At 44.6% G+C, this 22,696-nt stretch overlaps 3 protein-coding genes across 8 annotated transcripts; all 3 read right to left on the reverse strand.

Moving 5' to 3' along the window:
- Window positions 1-1,816: 1,816 nt before the first annotated feature.
- Window positions 1,817-8,776, reverse strand: znf692 (zinc finger protein 692). 6 transcript variants are annotated; one of them, XM_042111557.1, is made up of 11 exons: window positions 8,127-8,776; window positions 7,550-7,732; window positions 7,162-7,193; window positions 5,929-6,621; window positions 5,779-5,854; window positions 5,378-5,485; window positions 5,229-5,282; window positions 4,684-4,762; window positions 3,765-3,879; window positions 3,403-3,502; window positions 1,817-2,668 (listed from the first exon to the last, which is right to left on the reverse strand). In XM_042111557.1, exons 2-11 carry the CDS (start codon window positions 7,714-7,716, stop codon window positions 2,401-2,403), a joined length of 1,692 nt encoding a protein of 563 aa, XP_041967491.1. In that variant the 5' UTR covers window positions 7,717-7,732; window positions 8,127-8,776; the 3' UTR covers window positions 1,817-2,400. The 6 variants fall into 6 exon arrangements, with proteins under 6 accessions (XP_041967491.1, XP_041967492.1, XP_041967490.1 ...); XM_042111558.1 differs by having other exon boundaries at window positions 5,229-5,279; window positions 7,550-7,745; XM_042111556.1 differs by having other exon boundaries at window positions 7,550-7,745.
- Window positions 8,777-8,904: 128 nt separating this feature from the next.
- Window positions 8,905-13,533, reverse strand: sft2d2a (SFT2 domain containing 2a). Its single transcript, XM_042111575.1, has 8 exons — window positions 13,335-13,533; window positions 13,002-13,091; window positions 12,663-12,748; window positions 11,319-11,400; window positions 10,602-10,637; window positions 10,270-10,328; window positions 10,124-10,153; window positions 8,905-9,278 (listed from the first exon to the last, which is right to left on the reverse strand). Exons 1-8 carry the CDS (start codon window positions 13,398-13,400, stop codon window positions 9,224-9,226), a joined length of 504 nt encoding a protein of 167 aa, XP_041967509.1. The 5' UTR covers window positions 13,401-13,533; the 3' UTR covers window positions 8,905-9,223.
- Window positions 13,534-13,640: 107 nt separating this feature from the next.
- tmem45a (transmembrane protein 45a) lies at window positions 13,641-21,558 on the reverse strand. The gene is made up of 7 exons (XM_042111571.1): window positions 21,250-21,558; window positions 21,038-21,142; window positions 17,417-17,625; window positions 16,683-16,895; window positions 16,146-16,330; window positions 15,021-15,163; window positions 13,641-14,812 (listed from the first exon to the last, which is right to left on the reverse strand). The coding sequence occupies exons 3-7, from the start codon at window positions 17,610-17,612 to the stop codon at window positions 14,716-14,718; spliced, it is 834 nt and encodes a 277-aa protein (XP_041967505.1). The 5' UTR covers window positions 17,613-17,625; window positions 21,038-21,142; window positions 21,250-21,558; the 3' UTR covers window positions 13,641-14,715.
- Window positions 21,559-22,696: the final 1,138 nt, after the last annotated feature.

The raw sequence follows: 22,696 nt of genomic DNA on the forward strand, positions 1-22,696 counted from the left end.
TTCCAGAGCTGAACCGTATTGCAACTAAGCTGTGCTACATATATGTACTGGCTATAGCCAGTTCTACTAGCAAGTTGTGCTCCTGAGACCTGAGACATCGGCATGGTGTGTTCTGCTGATCTCTGAGCATGTCTGATGGGTCATTAGGTCCCGTTCCATTTACTGATTTATAAACAAGTAGTCGTGCTTTAAAGTCCACTCTGTGACTCACTGGAGGCCAGTGCAGGGACTTAAGTATTGGATTAATGTGGTCAGTTCTTTTAGTTTTTCTGAAAACCCTAGCTGCTGCATTTTGCCTCACCTGAAGCTGTTTGATAGTCTTATTAGGAAGGCCTGAGAAAAGCCCATTGCAGTAATCAACCCTGCTGGAGATAAATGCATGAATGAGTTTTTCTAAATCATGTATCGATATCAGACCTCTAAATTTGGCAATGTTTTTTGAGGTGGTAAAAAGCTGATTTAGTTATTGCTTTCATGTGGCTGTTGAATTTTAGATCACTGATGGCAACAACCAATAGCAACAAAGAATCTCGTTTCTTGTAGATATGATATGAGCCAGTTGATAACTATACTGTAAATCCAACCCCGTGCTCTAGTATGAGTAGTAATATGTTGCGGTCAACAGTGTCAAATGCTGCACTAAGGTCCAGTAGCACTAGGACAAATGATTTGCCTGCATTTGTATTGTATGTCATTTAAAACCTTAATATTAATAAGTGCTGTTTCAATGCTGTGATTTGCCCAAAAACCTGACTTAAAGTAATCATCAAAATACCCATTTGATGTTAAGGTGGTTAGTTGATTAAAGACTATTTTTTAATCGATTTCCCCAATAAATGGTAGAATGGATATGGGCCTGTAATTGTTTAGCATGACGGCATCCAGGTTATTTCTCTTCAGAAGGGGCTTTACAACAGCTGTTTTCAGGGACTTAGGAAATGTGCCAGACAGTAATGATACATTTATCATCCAACAGGCAGCTCACAAGCTACCAGTAGCTCCCCACCTGTTTCTGAGTAGCTCTCAACATAAGGTTCTCTCGGCCTTGTTCATTTTGTCAAAGTAGCTCTTGGAGGAAACAAAGTTAGAGACACCGGAGCTAAACTCTGACACCAAGTTAAGGTTCTCTGCCTTTGTAGCTGGCAGTACCAGATCTTGAGTTAGTGATTGAGAAGATATTTTCAGTCTGATTTTATCAATCTTACTCTTGAAGAAAGATGCAAACTCTTCAAATGAATTGCATTTATTAGTTGAAAGAAGTTCAGGTGCTAACTGTGAGGGGGGATTTGTTAACTTCAAAATAGTACACATGTTTTTTGTACTTTTACTGATTATGTAAGACAAAAAAGACTTTCTTGCTTTGCATATTTCAGAGTTATATGTGCGGAGCATCTCTTTATGGATTTCATGGTGGATCTGAAGTTTGTATTTGGGCCTTTTTCTATCGGTCTTCCTACATTCTCTTTTTAGGATTTTAACCGTTGGATTTTGTTTCCATGGTGCTTTCTGCTTGTCAGTGACTGTCTTGAATTTTTATGGCGCAATGTCATCCATAATATTTGTAATTTTTGCACTAAAATAATCCAGTGAACCTTCTACCAAGTCTGACCCTTAACTTGACGTCTGTGAAAGTGCCTGCTCAAAGAGAGCCCTTGTGTGATCATTTATGATTCTCCTTCTTACCACAACAGATCTGTTCTGAGTGTGTTGGGGACATAGACACATTAAACAACACACGATAATAATTATGATCAGATAAGACCAGGTCTTTAACACTTGTAGACATTGAGACCCTTTGCAATAACGAGGTTGAGAGTATGGCCAAGAGAGTGTGTTAGGTAGAAGGAATCAAATAGCACAACTCATTCATTGGCAAGTGTTTTCAGGATTATCCACATGCACGTCTAGATCCCCTGATACAATAAGACAGTTGAAATTTATGCAAATGGCTGACAACAATTCACCTAACTGTAGAAGAAACACTTTAGCTGAATGTTTTGGAGGCCTGTAAATAGTCTGTAATAAAATCTGAGGAGAAGACTTAATGCATGCACACAGGTATTCAAATGACGCAGTCACCAAATAATGACTGATTGCACTGAAAAGACTTTTTGAATATGGTGGCTATCCCTACCACCTTTTTCATCTGCTCTGTAGGATGTGTGTGTGTGTGTGTGTGTGTGGGGGGGGGTCTTGTATGTGCTCATGTACGTGTTCAAAGACTCCATCTGACTGCTGAGGTCCTGGGGAGTTTGATGCAGATGCTTCGCTTTCAGCAGTCATTCCAGTAGTGTCCATGTTACCGTGTCGGCGCGGGGAGAAGCTGGGGAAGGGGCCGAGGGACGCTGGCCTTTGGAGGGTTCTGATGTTTCAGTGTGAGCCTTCTTTTCTGATGGCCTCTCAGCAGCCTTGGTAGGTGATACAGACCTCTGTAGGGGCTGGAGAGGGGGCAGTGGAAGCCACTGGGGCAGAAAGGGCACTGGAAGCCCCGGCACTGGCCGGGTAATCGGGGTGGCTCTTGCTCCGGTGAGCGGTGACGTTGTCCCTCTTCTCGAAGCGGCGGCCACAGATGTCGCAGGGGAACTGGTACGAGCTCTCCGCGTTGTGCTTCCTCATGTGCCAGTTCAGTGAGGCCTTCTGGCAGCAGGTGAAACCACACACCTCACACCTGGGAGGCAACGCACGCTCGTGCACACAGGCGCACGCACGCACACACACACACACACACACACACACACACAGGCACATAAATGACAAGGCCTTCTGAGGCCAGGTGATATGACACATATCACACCAGGGAACACAAGCGGAGAGGGTGATACACACAGCTGGAATTTCACAGGAATGTGAACAAGTGAACACGCACACACACACACGCACACACACACACACACACAGACACACACACACACACATGCACACACCCCTACTGAACAACCACACACTTATAAACCACACAGCCATAAATGACACAGCCTTCTGAAGGCAGGTGAAGGCAGAGTCAGAATTCCTCATTGACGTGCACACAATCACACCTGGATATAAACCGTCAAAATGATCAACACACAAACCATCGCAAAAACAACACGTCGTCCTCTTACATGCCATGTTAGCATATCTGGACAAACACAGTACACAGCAGAGCAAGCTAACGCAGGCAGAATGGGCTACTGGTGTTAAGGAGCAAGCTGACACAGCAGAATGGGCTACTGGTGTTAAGGAGCAAGCTAACACAGCAGAATGGGCTACTGGTGTTAAGGAGCAAGCTAACACAGCAGAATGGGCTACTGATGTTAAGGAGCAAGCTAACACAGGCAGGATGCAATATTGGTGTTAAGGAGCAAGCTAACACAGGCAGAATGGGCTACTGGTGTTAAGGTGTAAAGATGTCGTTGCTCTTACTGTAGTGGCTTTTCTCCTGTGTGGATACGTCGATGGATGAGCAGGTTACTACTAGTGCGAAAGCCTCGAGCACAGTACTCACAGATGTAGTCTCTCTGGTCTGTCAAACACACACACACACACACACACACACACACACACACACTTTATTCACAGCAACACAGCAAACACCAGCAAAGACTTTACTCACACCAGCTCAGAGATAGGCCTCCAAACTCCACTTCAATGAGACTAAATGCTTATGGAACCAAAACATAATAGCTGGACCTTCAGCAGTAGTGCTTCCTAGATCTTACCAGCCTACAGTACGTAAGACAGAGACGAAGAGGCCGAGATCTCCAGACACACTGTAAAGGACTCACCACTGTGCAGCTTCTCATGCTCCTTGAGGTGTTTTTTGAAGTTGAAGGACTTTCCACAGGTCGGGTGGGAACAGATGAAGGTCTTCTGCTGGACATGCTGGTACTTCGTGTGATGCTGACCAAAGGAGAAGATCACCGTGACAACAGCAGCAGCAGCTTTCACAGTAGAAGATCACCGTGACTACAGCAGCAGCAGCAGCTTTCACAGTAGAAGTGACAACAGCAGCAGCAGGCTTTCACAGTAGAAGTGCGTTCAAAATTGGCAAAGAGTGGGAAATGTTCGTTCCGATGGTTTTCTCACAATAGTTCAATTTGACCTATTAGGTGTAAATATTACATTTTAAGTCCTTTGTCCTGCTCTACTATATGTTCACAGAGAACTACCTCCTCAAACTGATTGCAAGTGTTCGCAAACATTTAGCAAAGAACTCAAGCTTGCTTATGTTTGTGAATTTGAATGCACCTCAGGCTTCATGTAGCGGACTAACACTAACTGCAGATTAACAAACTCTTAATGTGGGACTCTAAGCCAGTCCTTTGACGGTACTTACATGAGGTACTGTTGATAAGACCAAACTGTTCTCAGATGCTTTCTACTAACTGCACTGAGTTATACTTTCTGAGTCTGTCTTGAAAATTATTCTACCTTGTTTCTTTTATTTTGTCTTTTTAATCATTCTCTATTTTTAAATGATTTTACCTTGTGTGTTTTATGTTTTCTTTTTATTATGATCTTTACCTTTTTATCTATTCTATATCGCCCTTCTATGCTTTTATTTGTTATTATTGTTTGGTTTTGTTTATGTAAAGCACATTGAATGACCTCTGTGTATGAAATGTGCTATATAAATAAACTTGACTTGACTTGGTTTGACTGTACCTACACTGAGGTACTGTTGATTGGTTGGTCTGCACTTACGTTGAGGTACTGTCGATTGGAGAAGATCTTTTCACAGCCCTCATAGGTGCACAGCAGTATTTCTTTGGGGGTTGCTTTCCTGTTGGGGTACGTCAGTACAAGTAAACACCTTTTGATGGGCACAATGCTCAACTAACATATTAAACTCCTCAAGTCTGTTCCTGCACTTGGACCTTAGAGGAGAGAGCAGAGCAAGAGGCTTACAACACTAAGAGCCACTTGGTATATTTTGCACATATTAAAATGTGTATTTAACATGAATATACTGTATATGAACATGGAAATAACTGTTCAACAGAGTAAATTGTTTTAGCTAAATGTGCATGTAAAATAAACACCAGATCTCCATGCTTATGCAAGACTGGTGAAGGGCAACTCCTGTGTAGTTTAAGGTACTTTCAGAAATGGGTGGGGCTTGCTGTTCACATCATGTTCACGTCATGTGCTTCCTCCTGAGATGACTAGTGATGAAGGAGGCAGGACGACGCTGCACTGTAGGCGTGCAATGAACATAGCAAGTCAGTGCAAGAACGTTAGACACAAACCTTTTCCTTTTGCCCCCAGTTAGAGGAACCTCGTCGCTTGGCACGCTGGTCCTGCTAAATACACAAAAGGCCATTTAGCAAATCTAATGAGGTTGAGGTTAAATATCAAAGCATTCTGTACATCCTGCACACAGACTCATAAGCGCCACCTGGTGGTGCGAGAGACTGGTCCTGCAGCCAGGCTGCTGTGGTCCGAAGGGTCTGTCCTCTTATTAGGGGTCACATTGGCCACTTTAGATAGTGTGGCTGACTCAGTGCTGGCAAAACATTTGAGAAATATGATCAATATAGCTGTCCCAGTTAACTCTGTTAATGTCTGTGTAATAGTCATAATATAAATATGTTTACATCATATCCTAAAATCATTAGTAAATACGTGCAGCGTTGATGAGAGATTATAATGTAGCTGATGAATTTATCGAGACTTTGATAAAGACCTGAGAATACCTGATGTGAGATGAGTTGAAAACATGACTTGGGGCTACGGCTTTCTGTCAGTGCCTGTTACATCTGCTGTTTGCTAACTTTGCTGTGTTTCCATATACTGTACCAGGGCTGTGATGATTGAGGAAATCCTGTTGGCACGGCAACGTTTCCTGCGTCTGTGTCCACCGGGCCACTGCCCTCTGAAAGACAGAACAGCGGTCACTCAGCGGACGGCACAAACAGGTAGGTGAAAACAGCAGACTAAGCTGCTTACCTCTGGTGCTTGCTTCCTCTGCGGTGTGACCTGGGCGCTCCACCTGTCCCCTTGAACCCTCCTCTGCCCCCTGCGCTGCCTGATGCGACGTCGGCATCTCTGTCCCCGCCACCGTGCGACTCCTGGTCCTCATGACAGAGCCCTCGTCCACTCTGGCCCCCCCCTCGTCCACCCCGTTTCCCCTCGGCCCCCCCTCTCTGGGGGCGTCTGCAGTGAGACTCGGGCCCCTGGGGGCGTCTGCAGTGAGACTCGTGTCTCTGGGGGCGTCTGCAGTGAGACTCGGGCCCCTGGGGGCGTCTGCAGTGAGACTCGTGTCCGCGCCTGTGGCCCCCCCTCCTCCTCCACTCCCCTCGCCCCCCAGTGGTGCTGCCTTTGGGCTCCAGGAGAAAACATGGCCACTCTCGCACGCGTAGCTCAGGCAGAGCTCCCCCTCCATCACCTCCGGGGATTCTGCCGGTCCAACTCCCGTGGACGTGGGCCCACTCTCTGACCCAACGTTGGCGTTAGTGCCCAGCTCAGGCGTCCCGCTGGGCGGCGCCCGGCTCTGCTCTGGGCACGGGGTGGACCCTGCAGTGACCGCGCCCTGCTGGAGGGAGGGGGGGTGCGGGCAGTGCTGCCCATGGCTGTGGACCAGCAGTACCAGCCTGTGAAGCGCCTCCACTGACGCCATGATGGCCGACTCCTCTCTAGAGCCTGCAGAGAGAGAGAGAGAGAGAGAGAGAGAGAGAGAGAGAGAGAGAAAGAAAGAAATGAGAAAAACAGCTAGGACGAAGAGAACCTCAATTTGTCCATGTACTTTGTAAAAAAAAGCCAACCTAGGACACTGACTAGAACAGGTAAAACTCTACGGCTATTACTATGATGCTTCAAAAGCTGTACTGCTTTTAACTAGAATAGGTAAAACTCTATGGCTATTAATATGATGCTTCAAAACCGCACTGCTTTTAAAATAATGCTTCAGTATTTTGGTGATGTTATGAGTATGATGTGATAGTGAACCCAGCTGAATTGGTGATGTTATGATGAGTACATTGTTATAATGCGTACATTGTTATGATGCGTAGGCTACGTTGTTATGATACATATGTTGTGATAGTGTTATAATGAGTACATTGTTATGGTGAGAAGATTGTTATGGTGGATACATTGTTATGATGGGTACATTGTTATGGTGGGTAGGTTGTTATGGTGGGTATGGTGGGTAGATTGTGAACCAATCTGAATTGGACTTACATGAGCATTTTGCGGACGCCTTAGAGATGTAGCTAAAGAGAGAGAGAGGAAAGCAAATCAGAAACCTGAATACTGAATACCAAGAAGACGATTAGTTAATGGTGGTAAAATTACTATTCATGGTACAAATGTGTGTAGGAAATCTGTATGTGTGTATTTACCATGCCCAGGCTCTGTGTGTGTGTGTGTGTGTGTGAGAGAGAGAGAGTGTTTACACCTCTCCAGCAGATACTGAGATCGGTGAGTGCAGTGTGAACTCAGGGCTAGGCTGTGTGTGTGTGTGTGTGTGAGAGAGAGAGTGTTTATACCTCTCCAGCAGATACTGAGATCGGTGGTGAGTGCAGTGTGAACTCAGGGCTAGGCTGTGTGTGTGTGTGTGTGTGTGTACCTCTCCAGTAGATATTGAGCCAGCTCTGAATGCAGCGTGAACCCCAGGCTGTCCTTCAGTTTACCCCAGTGTGGGAGACATGCTCCCAGCCGCACACGTGATTTGCTCCGCCTTGCGTCCAGCTCTCTCCGCCTCTGACGCCTCACAGCATCCTTAGAGGATGCCATGGCAACCGCCTCTCACCTACAACGGTCAACTGAAATTAATTAACACCAGTGTCAACATAATTTCTATGACAACTGACTCCTCCATGTCAGAGATTCTAGAGGGATAAGGAGGCCAAGACATTACAATTGTTATAGGGGTCATGGAATTGTTGCTTAAATAATGTAGGCTACAGTATAAGTGAAGACACAGTCAGCAACTCAGAAATGCAAGTGCTGTTAGTTTATAAACATACCAATAAAAGTTAATCAATTGAAGACATATCACAAATGGGAATGCCAAAAATTGGAGAGAAAAAACTATGGATCTAGGTATGTATTTTGATGTATATAATTACTCAGTGAATCTTGTGTAAAACTTTGCACTACAACAAAGGGTGGGGGGCGCAGGCCTAGTTAGGGAATTCTCTTACTTGCGCTCCACTGGTATGGTGTGATCAGGCGGGTCCCACACGCCACTCTTTGGTTGCCCTTTTAAGGTTGCGCTGCGCACCATCTAGCAGCGAGTAGTTTATCTGCATCAGAAACGATGTCGAAAAAGAACTATTTCGTTATGCTAAAGCTAAACAGCACGCTTTGTATATCTTGCCGGCATAAAATATGTACTACCAGCAACAGCGAGATATTTTCGGTGTAGAAACAAGTCTGCCTGACAGGAAATGGAAGGATCCGTTTTGACTTCCCATGAGGCTTTGCGTTCATCGTAGGAAACACGGGAGATGTAGTACAATCAGAGAGGGTTAAAGCGGAGTTATTTCTGATAATGGACGCATGGAAGGGCATTATCCCTTTTATACCATGGTCACTTAGGAAATAAATAAATATGAAATCAATTATTAATACTAAATGAGTTTTAGAGCTAAAATCGTTAGTTTTTTCAGCTCTTTATCGCAACGCTGTGGAATGTCGATAAGTTGATTGTTGATAATGCTGCCTTGGTTACCAACTAGCGTTTGAGCCAGCACAGTGATTTAGAACTGTCATCAGGCAATTCGAACGGAACGTCTTTTTATAGGTGTAGTATATCACTTTTTAAACGACACCCTTTTCAACCTAGACCATGGTATAAATGAATTTATTTACCGCTAGAACTTTGGGAAATCCCATTCAAGTCAATGGAGCGTTCTAGCATTGTGAAGAGCGTATAATAATATTCATATAAAACACAGGCTATACATTTCTTACAATCAGTGTGTGTAACCATTTTTAATATGACCATTATTTCAGACATTTACAATTAAAAACACAATATTTTACATTTTCCAAAAAGGCCAAAACCTCTATCAGTATATTAAGATGAATAATTCTGCAAAAATAACAATAAAATGTACATTTCAAACACCACATATTATAAACTCTTCATAGCTTGTGATTTCTTGCATATCACATATACAGCCCTGCCAAAAGACCAGTCATTAAATGACCTGTAACAGTATCTAAGCAGGTATTTCACAGGGGAGTGTAAACTCAAAAGCTCAGTGTTATGGCTGAATCCATCAGCATCTTCGGCTCATTCTTTGATACAAAACCGGCACATCATGGACAAAAACTTCAGTACTGCATCCCTGAGAAGCACAGAGGCAGAATACAATCAGAAAGTGTTAGAGGTGGACTGGTCAAAGACTACCTGGCTATCTTGAATTTCCCCTTGGGGATCAATAACGTATCTATCTATCTATCTATCTACAGTATCTATCTATCTATCTGGCTCCCATGCCGTAAGAGGTGGACTGGTCAAAGACTACCTGGCTATCTTGAATTTCCCCTTGGGGATCAATAACGTATCCATCTATCTACAGTATCTATCTATCTATCTGGCTCCCATGCCGTAAGAGGTAGACTGGTCAAAGACTACCTGGCCATGCCGTGTCTTGAATGACAACTTGTGTTATGGAAAGTATACATTTGAGAGTATACTGTATTGAATTGTGGTGAACCATTCATACCACCATAACCTGATGATTTGAAAAAACAGGTACTGGGATTTTTACGATCATTGGAATGACCCATAAAGTAACTCCATCATATACAGACAAATGACCCATAATGCAACCCCATCATACATAGAGGGAATGACCCATAACGTAAACCCATCATATTACAGGGAAAGACCGATAACGTAACCCATCATATTACAGGGAATGAATGACCCATAACGTAACCCCATAAACAGACAAAGAGCGCCCTCATGTGGACATAGCTATGTTGACTATGAGTATGGAGTGTGTCTGTCGATCAGTTTGTGTGTGTGTGTGTGTGTTTGTTTGCTTGTGTAGTCTACACGTTTGTCTGTCTGCCTTGGTCTGTCTATCTCTCTCTGTGCCTGGGGTTGTGTATTTATGCAGGTATGTGTGGGATATGTGCTATAGGAAGCGACTGTACACCTCAAGACCAAACTAAAATCACTGACCTTGCAAATGGAATATACGACAAACCATACCTGTAAACAAACAAACAAATTAATTAATTACAAATAAGGAATATAAGTATTTTAGTGTAAACCAATAAGTCGCTACTTGATCTTTATTTACTCCAATAAAACGTGTTCTCACTCACCAGGCAAAAGCAATAGACTGCAGAATGACGAACACCAGAGCAAGAACAAAGATTTTCCACTGAAAAAATACAGATAGAACACACACATCAAACTACATCACTGAAACAAATGACCCGTGATGGCTGTAGAGAACTGCATATACTGACACTATGAAAAAGAGAGTGTCGAGGGAAGGGGACATAGATCTGCTACAGTATTCTCACACAACCATCAGCCTACCATGAGAAATATCTTAATAAAGACAATAAAGACAATGTTTACTAAACACCAAACGAGCCACTTGGGAGAATAGCGTTTGACTGGACGCTCTTGTCCAGAGAGAAGCACTCACCCAGAAGACTGCACAGATGGTCAGCACTAAACAAGTCTTTAAGAAAAGAAAAAAAAGAGAGTCATGAGTGTACAGTGATGTTGAGGTTGCTGATCAGCCTTGTCATTATCAATCAGATATGAGGGGACAATACAAACAATGACACCCACTTAACTACATACTCTGATTTGAGGTCTGGTGAGGTCTGGAGGATTTCTTTGTTTTATAACAAAGGAATCCACATCTACAATGGAGACGTAGGGCATAAAGAAAAGTCTAACTTGGGCTAATTTTACAACTAAGGAAAAAATAAATGTATCAGTTGAACACCAAAGACAAGATCTTGACTCAGTGCTCCCACGTGCCATAGAATAGCTATAGTTTATGCACGTGCTCCCACATGCCATAGAATAGCTATAGTTTATGCACGACTACAACTTTGCTTGCTGACAGACTTTCCATTTTCCCCCATCATTTAAATTAGGGCCTACAATGCACAGAATAACTACATATATGTATTTACATTATATAATATATTATATAATAACTACATTTACATTTATTCATTTTAGCAAACACTTTTATCCATGTCTTACACAAAAATGCCTATACCACACAGTTCACTGCAACAATTCTGATTCTTTAGGATAAACCGTTTCTGTAATCAAAAGAGAAGTTTCTATTCCAACGCGCTGTCTGGCTAAAGAGGGAAGAGCAGACTCGTTCTAGGCGACTCACGATCATGACTGCAGTGGCAAAGAACCGCGTCTTATCACACATCCTCTTCAGCTGCTTCAGTGGGCCCATCAAGAACATGGTGCTGAGGAGACATTACACTGTACAGCTGAGACATGCACACACACATACACACACACATTACACTGTACAACTGAGATGTGTACACACACATTACACCATACAACTGAGACGTGCACACACACACAAACACATTACACTGTACAATTGAGACGTGTACACACACATACTGAACACACACACATTACACCGTACAACTGAGACGTGCACACACACACACACACACATTACACTGTACAATTGAGACGTGTACACACACATACTGAACACACACACATTACACCGTACAACTGAGACGTGCACACACACACACACACACACATTACACTGTACAATTGAGACGTGTACACACACATACTGAACACACACACATTACACCGTACAACTGAGACGTGCACACACACACACACACATTACACAGTACAACTGAGACGTACACACACACACAGGGATGGATTACTGCACGGGCCTACCGGGACCAGGCCCAGGGGCCCAAGAGGTCAGGGGGCCCTGAAGCCCAAGCATGGAATCATTGCCTCAATATTACGAATTTCCCCTTGGGGATCAATAAAGTATCTATCTAACAAATCAGGATGTAGGCTATGAATCTGATTGAATTTAGTATTGGCCATCCCCAAAATGCACCAGAATACAGGAAAACACATCAAACAAATTCAAAATTTTCTGGGGGAGGACCCCCAATTACCCCCTCCCACTTATACGACAATTAGTGGGGGGCCCTTAATACATCTGGGCCCAGGGGCCCGAAAGTTCATAATCCGCCCATGCATTTGCTGAGAAACAAATAGTTCGCAACAACACACGCTGCTGAACTTGAATCAAACATTCTTTAGAACACAGCTGATCAACCGTCTGCTATCACGTTTGAATGAAGTTCCAGTCCTTGCATAGTGATATGAAAGAAGTATCAGAAGCACAAAACCTGTTACCATTGACAGCGGTAATTACATGAATTTATTTACCGCTAGAACTTTGGGAAATCCCATTCAAGACAATGGAGCGTTCTACTAGCATTGTGAAGAGCCGTTTAATGATATCCATACAAAACATAGGCTATACATTTCATACAATCAGTGTGTGTACCTAACAACCTAACACATGCCACTCAGTCACCATAATTTGGGGACCCCTGCCCTGTCCTATCCTGTCCTGAAGTAACCTTGTAAACCCCCTGCTGAAGATCTCTAGCTCATCAACATCTTGTAGCCTATTATGGTGACATCAATCTTACAGTTGCTGACTCACCTTGCAAGGGAGCAAACATTTCCAAAGGTGTAGAACACAATGAAGAGAATCAGCCCTAGTTTGGGAATAAATAAGCAACACACCCCCTGCAAAATAAATCAATAATCTCTTCAGCAGTGATGGCACAGGGTGGCAAAGCAATAACAGAGACACGTGGACAATCAGATACAGCACTTTGGGCTGAATGACATTCCTCAGATCTGGTCAAACCTGCACCGCAACTCTGTTTTCTGGTTCCTTCTTCTCATATGCACTTGTCCTAGTTCCGTCTTACCCCAAATCTTCCCTGAGGAAGAAACTAAACAAAATACAGAGGCGCAAAGTCATCCAAATACTCACCAGAACAGTGCACCCAACTCCGATCACCATACACGCGATGAATCCTTTCACGCGCGTTCCCCATCCAAGAGTGGACGCTTCATTCGCTGCCTAAATGGAGTTTGAATGATAGTTTTGCCTAATCAGCCTAAACACAGTGACTACCCGTAGGACATTTAGTGAGGTCCAATAGGGTGGAATACAGTAATGTTAAAAATCACTCTCCTAAATCTGCTCGTCAATAACCTAATGTATGAGAAATGTTCGATCCCTCCGATATGGTTTGCCTCGGAGCAGAGCAGTAGGCTACAGCATCCACAATGCTTCTGGACATCGAAATAAAAGTTTACCTACCTCGATAATATTTCTGCCATCACTCTGGCCATCGCGACCACCCAACGTAGCCCTGAGTTTGTCCATACCCGACACCTCTGACAGAAGGACCGGACCGGGGTTTAGGTGACGGACAGTTGGGAAAACTCTGCCAACTCCTTGCCAGGCTTCGCGGTGAACTTTCTAATCCACCCGACTCCTGCGCCCTGACGTCACATTCCTAACCTGGCGAGTGCGTGAAAGTGCCTGGCATGTTTCAGGAGTGCAGGGTGTGTAGCAAGGGGTAGCCTACCAAAGCGCTCACAAAATAGAGATTCACGAACACAATGCAAGCAAATTTTGTTTTATTAATATTCCGAATGAACATGTTATATAGGCTACCGTTATATCAAAGACAATTAGACACATTTATTTAAGGACACAATAAATACTCAGAAGCAACAAGGTACTTTAAACACTTCGCAGTTCAATTTAAAATACAGTGCATCTGCATCATGATAAAAATGGGATTTTTTTACATAATAAAAAAAATATTTAAAAAAAACAACATACAAACAAAAAACATATTTTTCTGGACAGTGTTGATTTGAGGATGAAAGTGCCTCAGTCATAAGTGTATCACTATTTAACTTTGGGCGGTTCCGTCTGATCATCTTAATATACAATACTGAGTGGAGGGATTCGGCCAAAGACTGAACCCCAGACAGCTCTGCAAACCGTACCTTCATATGGAGTTTTCAATGTGTGGTGTTCCTGTCAAATCACTGACTATTAAGTTACTAGTTGTGTGATATAACAAAACAATTCAAGTTCAATTTCTCAAGTTTATATTTGGATCCTTTTTGTCTCCATTCCCTTCAGTACCTGGAAAAAGTTTGTTTTGGGTTCTTTACAGGACAGGTCCAGACTTCCTTGTTGCCGGGGTGATGCTAACACCTCCTGTCATCTAATACTAGCCATCCATATGATCCCTATACACATGGGAAGTAGGCTGGCACATATACCCATGTGTCTGGGCGTTCCCTGCTTAGCACTTTGATAATTCTTATTTTCTGGTGACAGGAGCGTCCAAGCGAGTCTATTTTAATGAAGTCTGTCAAGATGTACAGGCGACTTTGTTCAGTAAGCATATGAATTCCATGACTATTTTCTCATTCCTTGGCAGCTCTGTGAGCATGTGGTTCAAGCCGGCAAATTTAAACATCATGGTTTGACATCGAAAACAGTTAGCACTAGCACCAATTAGCATTCGGACATTTCCACTCTAGAAAACCTGTAAGGCCATTCAGTGCTGTAGATTGATGGCAGACTTTGCTGCTGTTCCCTGTAACATTGAGGTATCAGTTCTGCAGGGTCGAAATAGAGGGTCTGTTGTCTTTGGAGGGGAACGGACAGGAGGTTCTCACAAAACCTCGTCTTCAGACTCCCCCCCTGTGTCTCTGGGTTTGAGCAGACCCATCTCCATGGGGGGCATTCTCCTCAGCTTGGTGCGTACCACACTAGAGGGAGGGGGGTGTTAAATAAAAACATTTAAAGAGTTCATATTATAGTCATATCAGAAAGAGAAATACCAGCAGACAGTGCAGTCGAGCACAGAGACAGTGATGAGAGCAGCAGACTCTGCAGTCGAGCACAGAGACAGTGATGAGCGATGCACAAGCAGACTGTGCAGTCGAGCACAGAGACAGTGATGAGAGAGAGACGTACCAGCAGACCGTGCAGTAGATCACAGAAACGGTGATGATGGCACAGGCCAGGTGCCAACAGTAGCACATGGTGATGAACATCACGTTGTTGTGGTCCTTCAGGTCCCACTTGACCTCGCTAGGAGGGTACAGCACAAAGCCGATCTGGAGCAGGACAGAGATCACAACATGACCGCAGGGATCGACTCACTTCTTTATCCATGAACCACAACGTTTCCCTATGCTAATGTAACTCCATCATTACACTGTGGATAATATTGATATGATGCATGTCAATATTATTATAGATGCAGGTTTGCTACGAGTGTACTCTCTCTTAAAGACTTTACTAAAACATCATTGTCTTACACGTCCTGCAAAACCTCTCTCTCACTGTCTCCACACACAGAAACATGCTCTCTCTCTCTCTCTCTCTCTCACACACACACACGCACACTTGTACACACACGCACACGCACATGCACACACGCACACACACACTCGTACACACAGACACACACTCACACACTCACAAACATCCTCTCTCTTTCTCTCTCTCTCTCTCAAACACACACACACACACACACACACACTCGTATACACACACACAGGCACACACACACATATACACTCGCGCACAACCTCACACACACACACACACACACACACACAGGCACACACACACATATACACTCGCGCACAACCTCACACACACACACACACACACACACAGGCACACACACACAGGCACACACACACAGGCGCACACACACAGGCACACACACACACACACACACACAGACACACACACACAGGCACACACACACACGCACACACACAGGCACACACACACACACACAGGCACACACACACACACACACACACATACACAGACACACACACACAGGCACACACACACACGCACACACACACACAGGCACACACACACAAACACACACACACACACACACAGGCACACACACACACACACACACACACACACACACACACACAGGCACACACACACACGCACACACACACACAGACACACACACACAGGCACACACACACACACACACACACAGGCACACACACACACACACACACACACACACACACACACACACACACACACACACACCCTTACCTGCCAGAACCAGCTCCCCTGCAGCAGACACGTGGTGGTGTGCAGCAGCTCGAGGAGCACGTTGCCGCGGTGGAACATCTCCAGGAAAGCGGTCAGCGCGCCAGCGAAGACGGCGTAGAGCAGCAGCTGATGCACGTGCACGTCCAGCATGTCCCGCCCATGCAGGTGGTACATGAACAGGAAGCCTGCAGCGGGGGGCAGGACAGTTAGAGGCCTGGTCTCACACACCCACACACACACACACACACACACACACACACACGTCTAGCATGTCCTGCCCATGCAGGTGGTACATGAACAGGAAGCCTGCAGGGGGCAGGACAGTTAGAGGCCTGGTCACACACACACACACACACAGGAGGACACAGGTAGAGGAGGTGTGTGCATGTGAGTGTGCAGAACTTCACTTTTAAAGTGTTAAACTACTGTATGTCCAACGGGTGGTGTAAAGTGTTAAACTATGTCCCATGGGTGGTATAAAGTGTTAAACTATGTCCCATGGGTGGTGTAAAGTGAACATGGCGTCGTCCGGCTCACCCTCGTTGAAGAAGGCGATGGCGAGCATGAGCCGGTCCAGAGCGAGCGGCGCGACGTCGGTCACGTGGATGGCGAGGGTGGTGGCGCCGGACAGGGCGAAGAACAGGTACATCGTGGAGTGCTGCCAGATCATCAGCTGGGCCCACTGCTGCTGCGTAGGGTCAAACAGGTGGAACCTCGGCCCGCTGGCCACAAACTGCTCCGCCAGGATACCTGCAGCAGGACACGGACACATACACACACACACACACACACACACACACACACACATACACACAGGGCACAAGGGGAGGATGTGAGCACCAACAAAAGTAGTCTGTGCACATGCTGAGGGATATAACTATGAGAAAGGACAGAGGTCAGTTTGCCACTAATCACTGTGCCAGTACGCCTGTGGCACAAACGCCAAAACATGATGATGTGGCAATATGTCTACAAAAGCTGGAATAGATAAAGGGTCTTTGTACCAACAAATGTGCTCAATGTGGAAAAGGGGAGGGCCCATGGTCCATTTCTGCATCAGTATCTGTTAAACATATACTGCCATCTACTGCATTACAGACTGTTGTACTTGTTGACATACTGTTGCTATATGCTTAATAGCATTAACAAGTCAGGTCCAAACATTATGGGAATGTTATGTCAGCCATCACATTCAGTTTCAAATATTTAAATCACAACTCTCCACATTTCAGCAGTTCTCACCAATCAGAGAGAAGGAGAGCAGTTCTCACCAATCAGAGAGAAGGAGAGCACCACAGCGCCCTCTAGGATCTCCATGCGGCGCTGCATTGCTCGGGTGGCCAGACGTCCTGCACCGGCGCTCTTGTTCCTGCGGGTGGCGTACCAGAGTGAGTATTTGCCAGCCCACCACAGGCCTGCGATCAGGAAGAAGCTCCCCGGCAGGATGTGGCCCTTGAAGCTCCCCATGGTAACAGTCACCCTGGAAACAAACACAACACAACACACTCCATGGTCACAGTCACCCTGGAAACAACCACAACACAACGCACTCCATGGTCACAGTCACCCTGGAAACAACCACAACACAACGCACTCCATGGTCACAGTCACCCTGGAAACAAACACAACACAATGCACTCCATGGTCACAGTCACCCTGGAAACAAACACAACACAACGCACTCCATGGTCACAGTCACCCTGGAAACAAACACAACACAACGCACTCCATGGTCACAGTCACCCTGGAAACAAACACAACACAACGCACTCCATGGTCACAGTCACCCTGGAAACAAACACAACACAACACACTCCATGGTCACAGTCACCCTGGAAACAAACACAACACAACACACTCCATGAAGGCCCTCAACGCCAGCTAACACAACGCACTCCATGAAGGCCCTCAACGCCAGCTAACACAACGCACTCCATGAAGGCCCTCAACGCCAGCTAACACAACGCACTCCATGAAGGCCCTCAACGCCAGCTAACACAACGCACTCCATGAAGGCCCTCAACGCCAGCTAACACAACACACTCCATGAAGGCCCTCAACGCCAGCTAACACAACACACTCCATGAAGGCCCTCAACGCCAGCTGGCTGCAGGCAAATGAGGAACAGAGCGTATTTGCTTACTTTACGACAGGCTCTCCACTATCATTACATTTCAACACATCTCACTGTGCATTTGGGTTCAAGCAGCACAATGGAGTTCTTTTACCTTAAAATAAAAACTACAAACATGGAGAATAATGTTTCTGACATTGCTGATGTGCAGCTGAAGTGTGCTGTGTTAACGTTTCACACTTTCTTTTTCAGTGTTTATACCGGATCTGTGTTTGCATATTTAATACGTTTCATACACGTGTTTCAACACTGCATTTCGGTCGTTGCTTTTACCTTACCATTACCATACCTTCCCACAATCTGGCAACCTGGGAGATGTCAGACTAGTAGAAAAATGAATGGATCAATGATTTTAAAATGAAGTTTGATGGCCATGCAAATTACGGGAGTTTTCCGGGAGAAATAACAAAACGGGAGGGTGCCGGGAGATGACCTTGAAATACGGGAGAACCCGGGAAAAACGGGAGTGTTGACAGGTATGCTCTGATCTGGCTCTGATCTGGCTCTGATGTGGCCCTGATGTGGCTGTGTTCTGGCTCTGGTCCAGCATGCACTCTGGGTGATTTATCTGCTGGTGTTCTGATTTATGTCGGGCTGGGACAGGGAAAGGGAAGTCCTTACACAAGAAACCGTTTACATGTGTTGAAAACTGCTGAAAGTCATTCTCAACTACCTGTTCCCCTCTGAGAACCGGGCCTTTATTTCCATGACTTTAATAGCATAACTTAGCAGGGTGCGCTCTGAACAGCCTCTCATGAGAAGCCAGCTCAGTGCCTGTCTGTGTCTTGCCTGGGTGTGGTGGCCGTGGCGAGAGAGCAGTAAAACACACATTGTCCTGTGAACGTGCGTTCAGAGGTGACCACAGGACCCCATTTAAAGTTAAGTAAAGCCCGAGAGAGCAGGTAGTTGAGAAAGTCGTTGTGTAAAAAGTCTCTTGTGCAAAAAAGAACTTTCCTTTTCTTTTTCTCAAGAGTACCAGGCCATCCTCTCCCATACAGTAACGTATAGCCAGACCTGGCGTCTAGATGGCCATGTACAGCCATGTACAGAGATTATAACAAGTACGAGAATTTATGATGTGATTACAACCTGTCAATTCAGGCTATTCATTCTTAGCCGTAGACCACTGTTGATTAAGTAATCCAAACATCACACATCAAAGTGTAGAAAATGTCCAAAAAATGTAAAACAAAAAAAAAGAATTGTCAGGAATAACCACCAGAGGAAAATAACCAGAGTTTCTACAGGGGTAGATGAAGACTAAGGCTGGGACAAGTAAAAGGCCTAAAAACTGTTTTGGGTGTTGATAATGACCCTGGCGAAGCCCTATGATTGGTGGGTTAAAAGATGGCATGATGTTATTGCCTGCTATAAGGAGCACTATTATGATGCCATAATCACACACTCATTAAAAACGGCTCCCACGGGCAGAATGGAGCTCCTGTCCCCCCAAGGGCAGCTTTTATTGGTTATTATTGTTTGGTTTTGTTTATGTAAAGCACATTAAATGACCTCCGTGTATGAAATGTGCTATATAAATACTTGACTTGACTTGGCTCTGGGGGAGAGTGGCTCTACAGCATCTATCACCTCTGACATCTGCAGCCAGTGGACGACCTCCAACCTCCAATCTATGCCTATCTAGCCCTGACAGACACCGTTTCGCACGCACGCACACACACACACACACGCAATCACTTGACACAGGGCATGGGTTGAGGTCAAGGCTTCTCCGAGGAAACCGAGTGGGGTGACAGTCACAGCTGTTGTCATGACTCGAATTAAAGTCCGACCAGAACAAGTCCACTTCAGCAGGTGGGTGGCCTTCCCATGACTGTTTTACTACCAATAAACTAAATATCTGCAATGGATGCAAAGTAATCTGGAACAGAGAGCCAACCAAAATAGCTGGTGTGTTCTTTCTATAAATAAAACACATTTGAATCCTTTGGATCCTCCTTCCATCCAAGAGGATACTTCCATCACCATGGTGACCCTGAGCACCACTTCAAAGGGACAAAGGCGGCAGATTAGCGGTCAGTCCCGCTCTTTGGTTTTACAGCCTAGATACCCAAGGCTACTCTGCTGTATAGCCTACAAATGCATCCTATACGCAGGAGGCCTACGCGCCATGGTATCGCGTCTATCGTGTTCTTGTAGTCTGGGCCTAGTATTAACCTACCCCGGCAATGTGTTTGATTATTGCTTGAAGCTTGTAAAATATGGAAATGACTTAAGACTGTCAACACATTTACTATTACGAAAACACCAGTCACATTTTAGGCGCCTTAGTGCAGGCCTAGGCTATACTACATAATATAGCAGGATATTAACGTAGGCCTATATGCAATATTTAGAGTAGGCCTATCCTTGTAGGCTATCTATTATTTTGTAGGAGCAATGGATTGGTAGCAATGTAGGTCTTCAATGGATTACATTATTGACTGGCACGCTTTAGAAAAAAATAGCCTATGATAGATAAAAAATAAATATTTATTTATTATTAATTATAAATATATTATAAATAAAAGAAACTAAAATAGGGCTAAATTATACATAAAAGAAACGTCTTATAAAAGGCAGTAAAAGTTGTATTTGCGGATGCCAGCCATATAGGCTACATTATTATTCGGTTCAAAGTTTAGCCCACTGAAACAATCGCTGGCTGTAATGTGTAAAACAACTTTATGACCCGTTGTGTGGAAAATGGAGCATAGGTTATTACTAATGTAATAATTCTGCCAAACATTTTTCTTACCTTGTCGTTTCTCCACCAGAAGGGCCTTTTTCCCTTTCTTCAAGTTTCCAGTTACTGTAAGCGTAACTGTAAAAGTAACCTCTCTTCCTTTCGTAGACACAGCATCTGCAATTAAAACGTTAACTGTTTAAAACACCCTTGGCATCTCGTTCTATCCTATGAAATAAACCTAGTCTAACTGCTGAATTTGGCACTGCGGTTCAAAGAGGAACCTTTTCAGTGCGCATCAAAGGAAGACCAGCATCTGTACGCAACAGCTGTAGGCTACAATCCGTTTTGTAAGAGCAGATTGAAGAAGACTTTTTTTTCCTCCACTTTTGGGAAAACATTCCCTGAAATGCACCCATTGGTCTACAAGCCGTGAAACACGTCACTCATCAGGTTTTTGATTGGCTGAAAGTCTATTCCATCAAGGCTGCGGCAACATTCCACGTGTGCACTTTTACTCCTCCTGCAGGATGCTGATGGCAGCGCAAGCGAGAAGCCGCTTTTCGAAGTTTGTTGACAAGGACTCGGGAAAAGCAGAAAAGAAAAAAAAACTGGATTTAGCCAAAAGGCGGGACATGCGAAGTCTCTGTACGTGCAGCAACTCACGACTGTTTCTAAATATATATTTCATTACATCTTTTTGGGGTATTATGACATAAATAAGCCTAGATGATAATAGACCACAAAAAGCCCTACTTTGCAGACAAGTTTTTTCTTGTGATGCTATGTATTCGGCAAGAATGATCAGAGTATTTCCTGGGTTTATTATTTGCACCCACATTCCAGATGTTCAGAGGATGAAACGTGAGATCTTGTTCGACTTGGATGTCGGCATGTAGAATGCGGAAAAGGTAACCAAACAGACTGCAGCCAGGGGAGAGGGAACGCGGCACAGCCATCGGACTAGCTGATACGCGCGCAGCGACACGAACGCGGTAGACCAGTGGCTCCCGGAATGGGTGCACGAGGAGGGCTCAGGGAGCAACGAGGGAACCCTTCAGATGGTGGGAAGCACAAAACGACCCGCTTGAATAAGTCATACCGCATGGAGAGCTTTTCAAATGTAGACCTACATCCAAGTGGATTTCTATTTAGAATCATATGCGAATGACTCATTAAACATTTGACATTTGACATTGGCATTTTATATTTTGTAATTGTGGCCCTTTCTAACGTTGACTGACACACACACATTGAAAATATCTATAAATGAGGCTCATCACAGAATGATCCAATCACAAAAACATTTTAAGCACTTATTCAACTGACAAATGATCCAAAGAAGTTATCAAACAGCAATTTAACAATTTACAACCATTCCACCATCTGTGGATATATGGAAAGGAACATGTCAATGAAGGGTCCCACTTGTGATGTTTGAGGATTAATATGAGGTCAGATGGAATAAGCTTGACCAAATGTCTCTTGTGGGGGGTGGCCAGTGTGGTGCTGATCTCCAACAGAGCGCTGTACTGCATGCACTGCTTCTGAAGTGACATACTGTCGAGGTCAGTGGGAAGTCCCTAACGGCTCCCACGCACAGTTGCGTTCAGTCAACGCATGCCAGTGGGTGTTCCCGAGGGTAGCTATGCAAATGACTTAAGGTATAACCGCAATTTGATTGGCTGGTGCCATCTGTTGTTAGCTTGTTTGTAATTTGATTGGCCGGTG

Source organism: Alosa sapidissima, chromosome 12 (genome assembly GCF_018492685.1).
Source record: "Alosa sapidissima isolate fAloSap1 chromosome 12, fAloSap1.pri, whole genome shotgun sequence".
NCBI lineage: Eukaryota > Metazoa > Chordata > Actinopteri > Clupeiformes > Clupeidae > Alosa > Alosa sapidissima.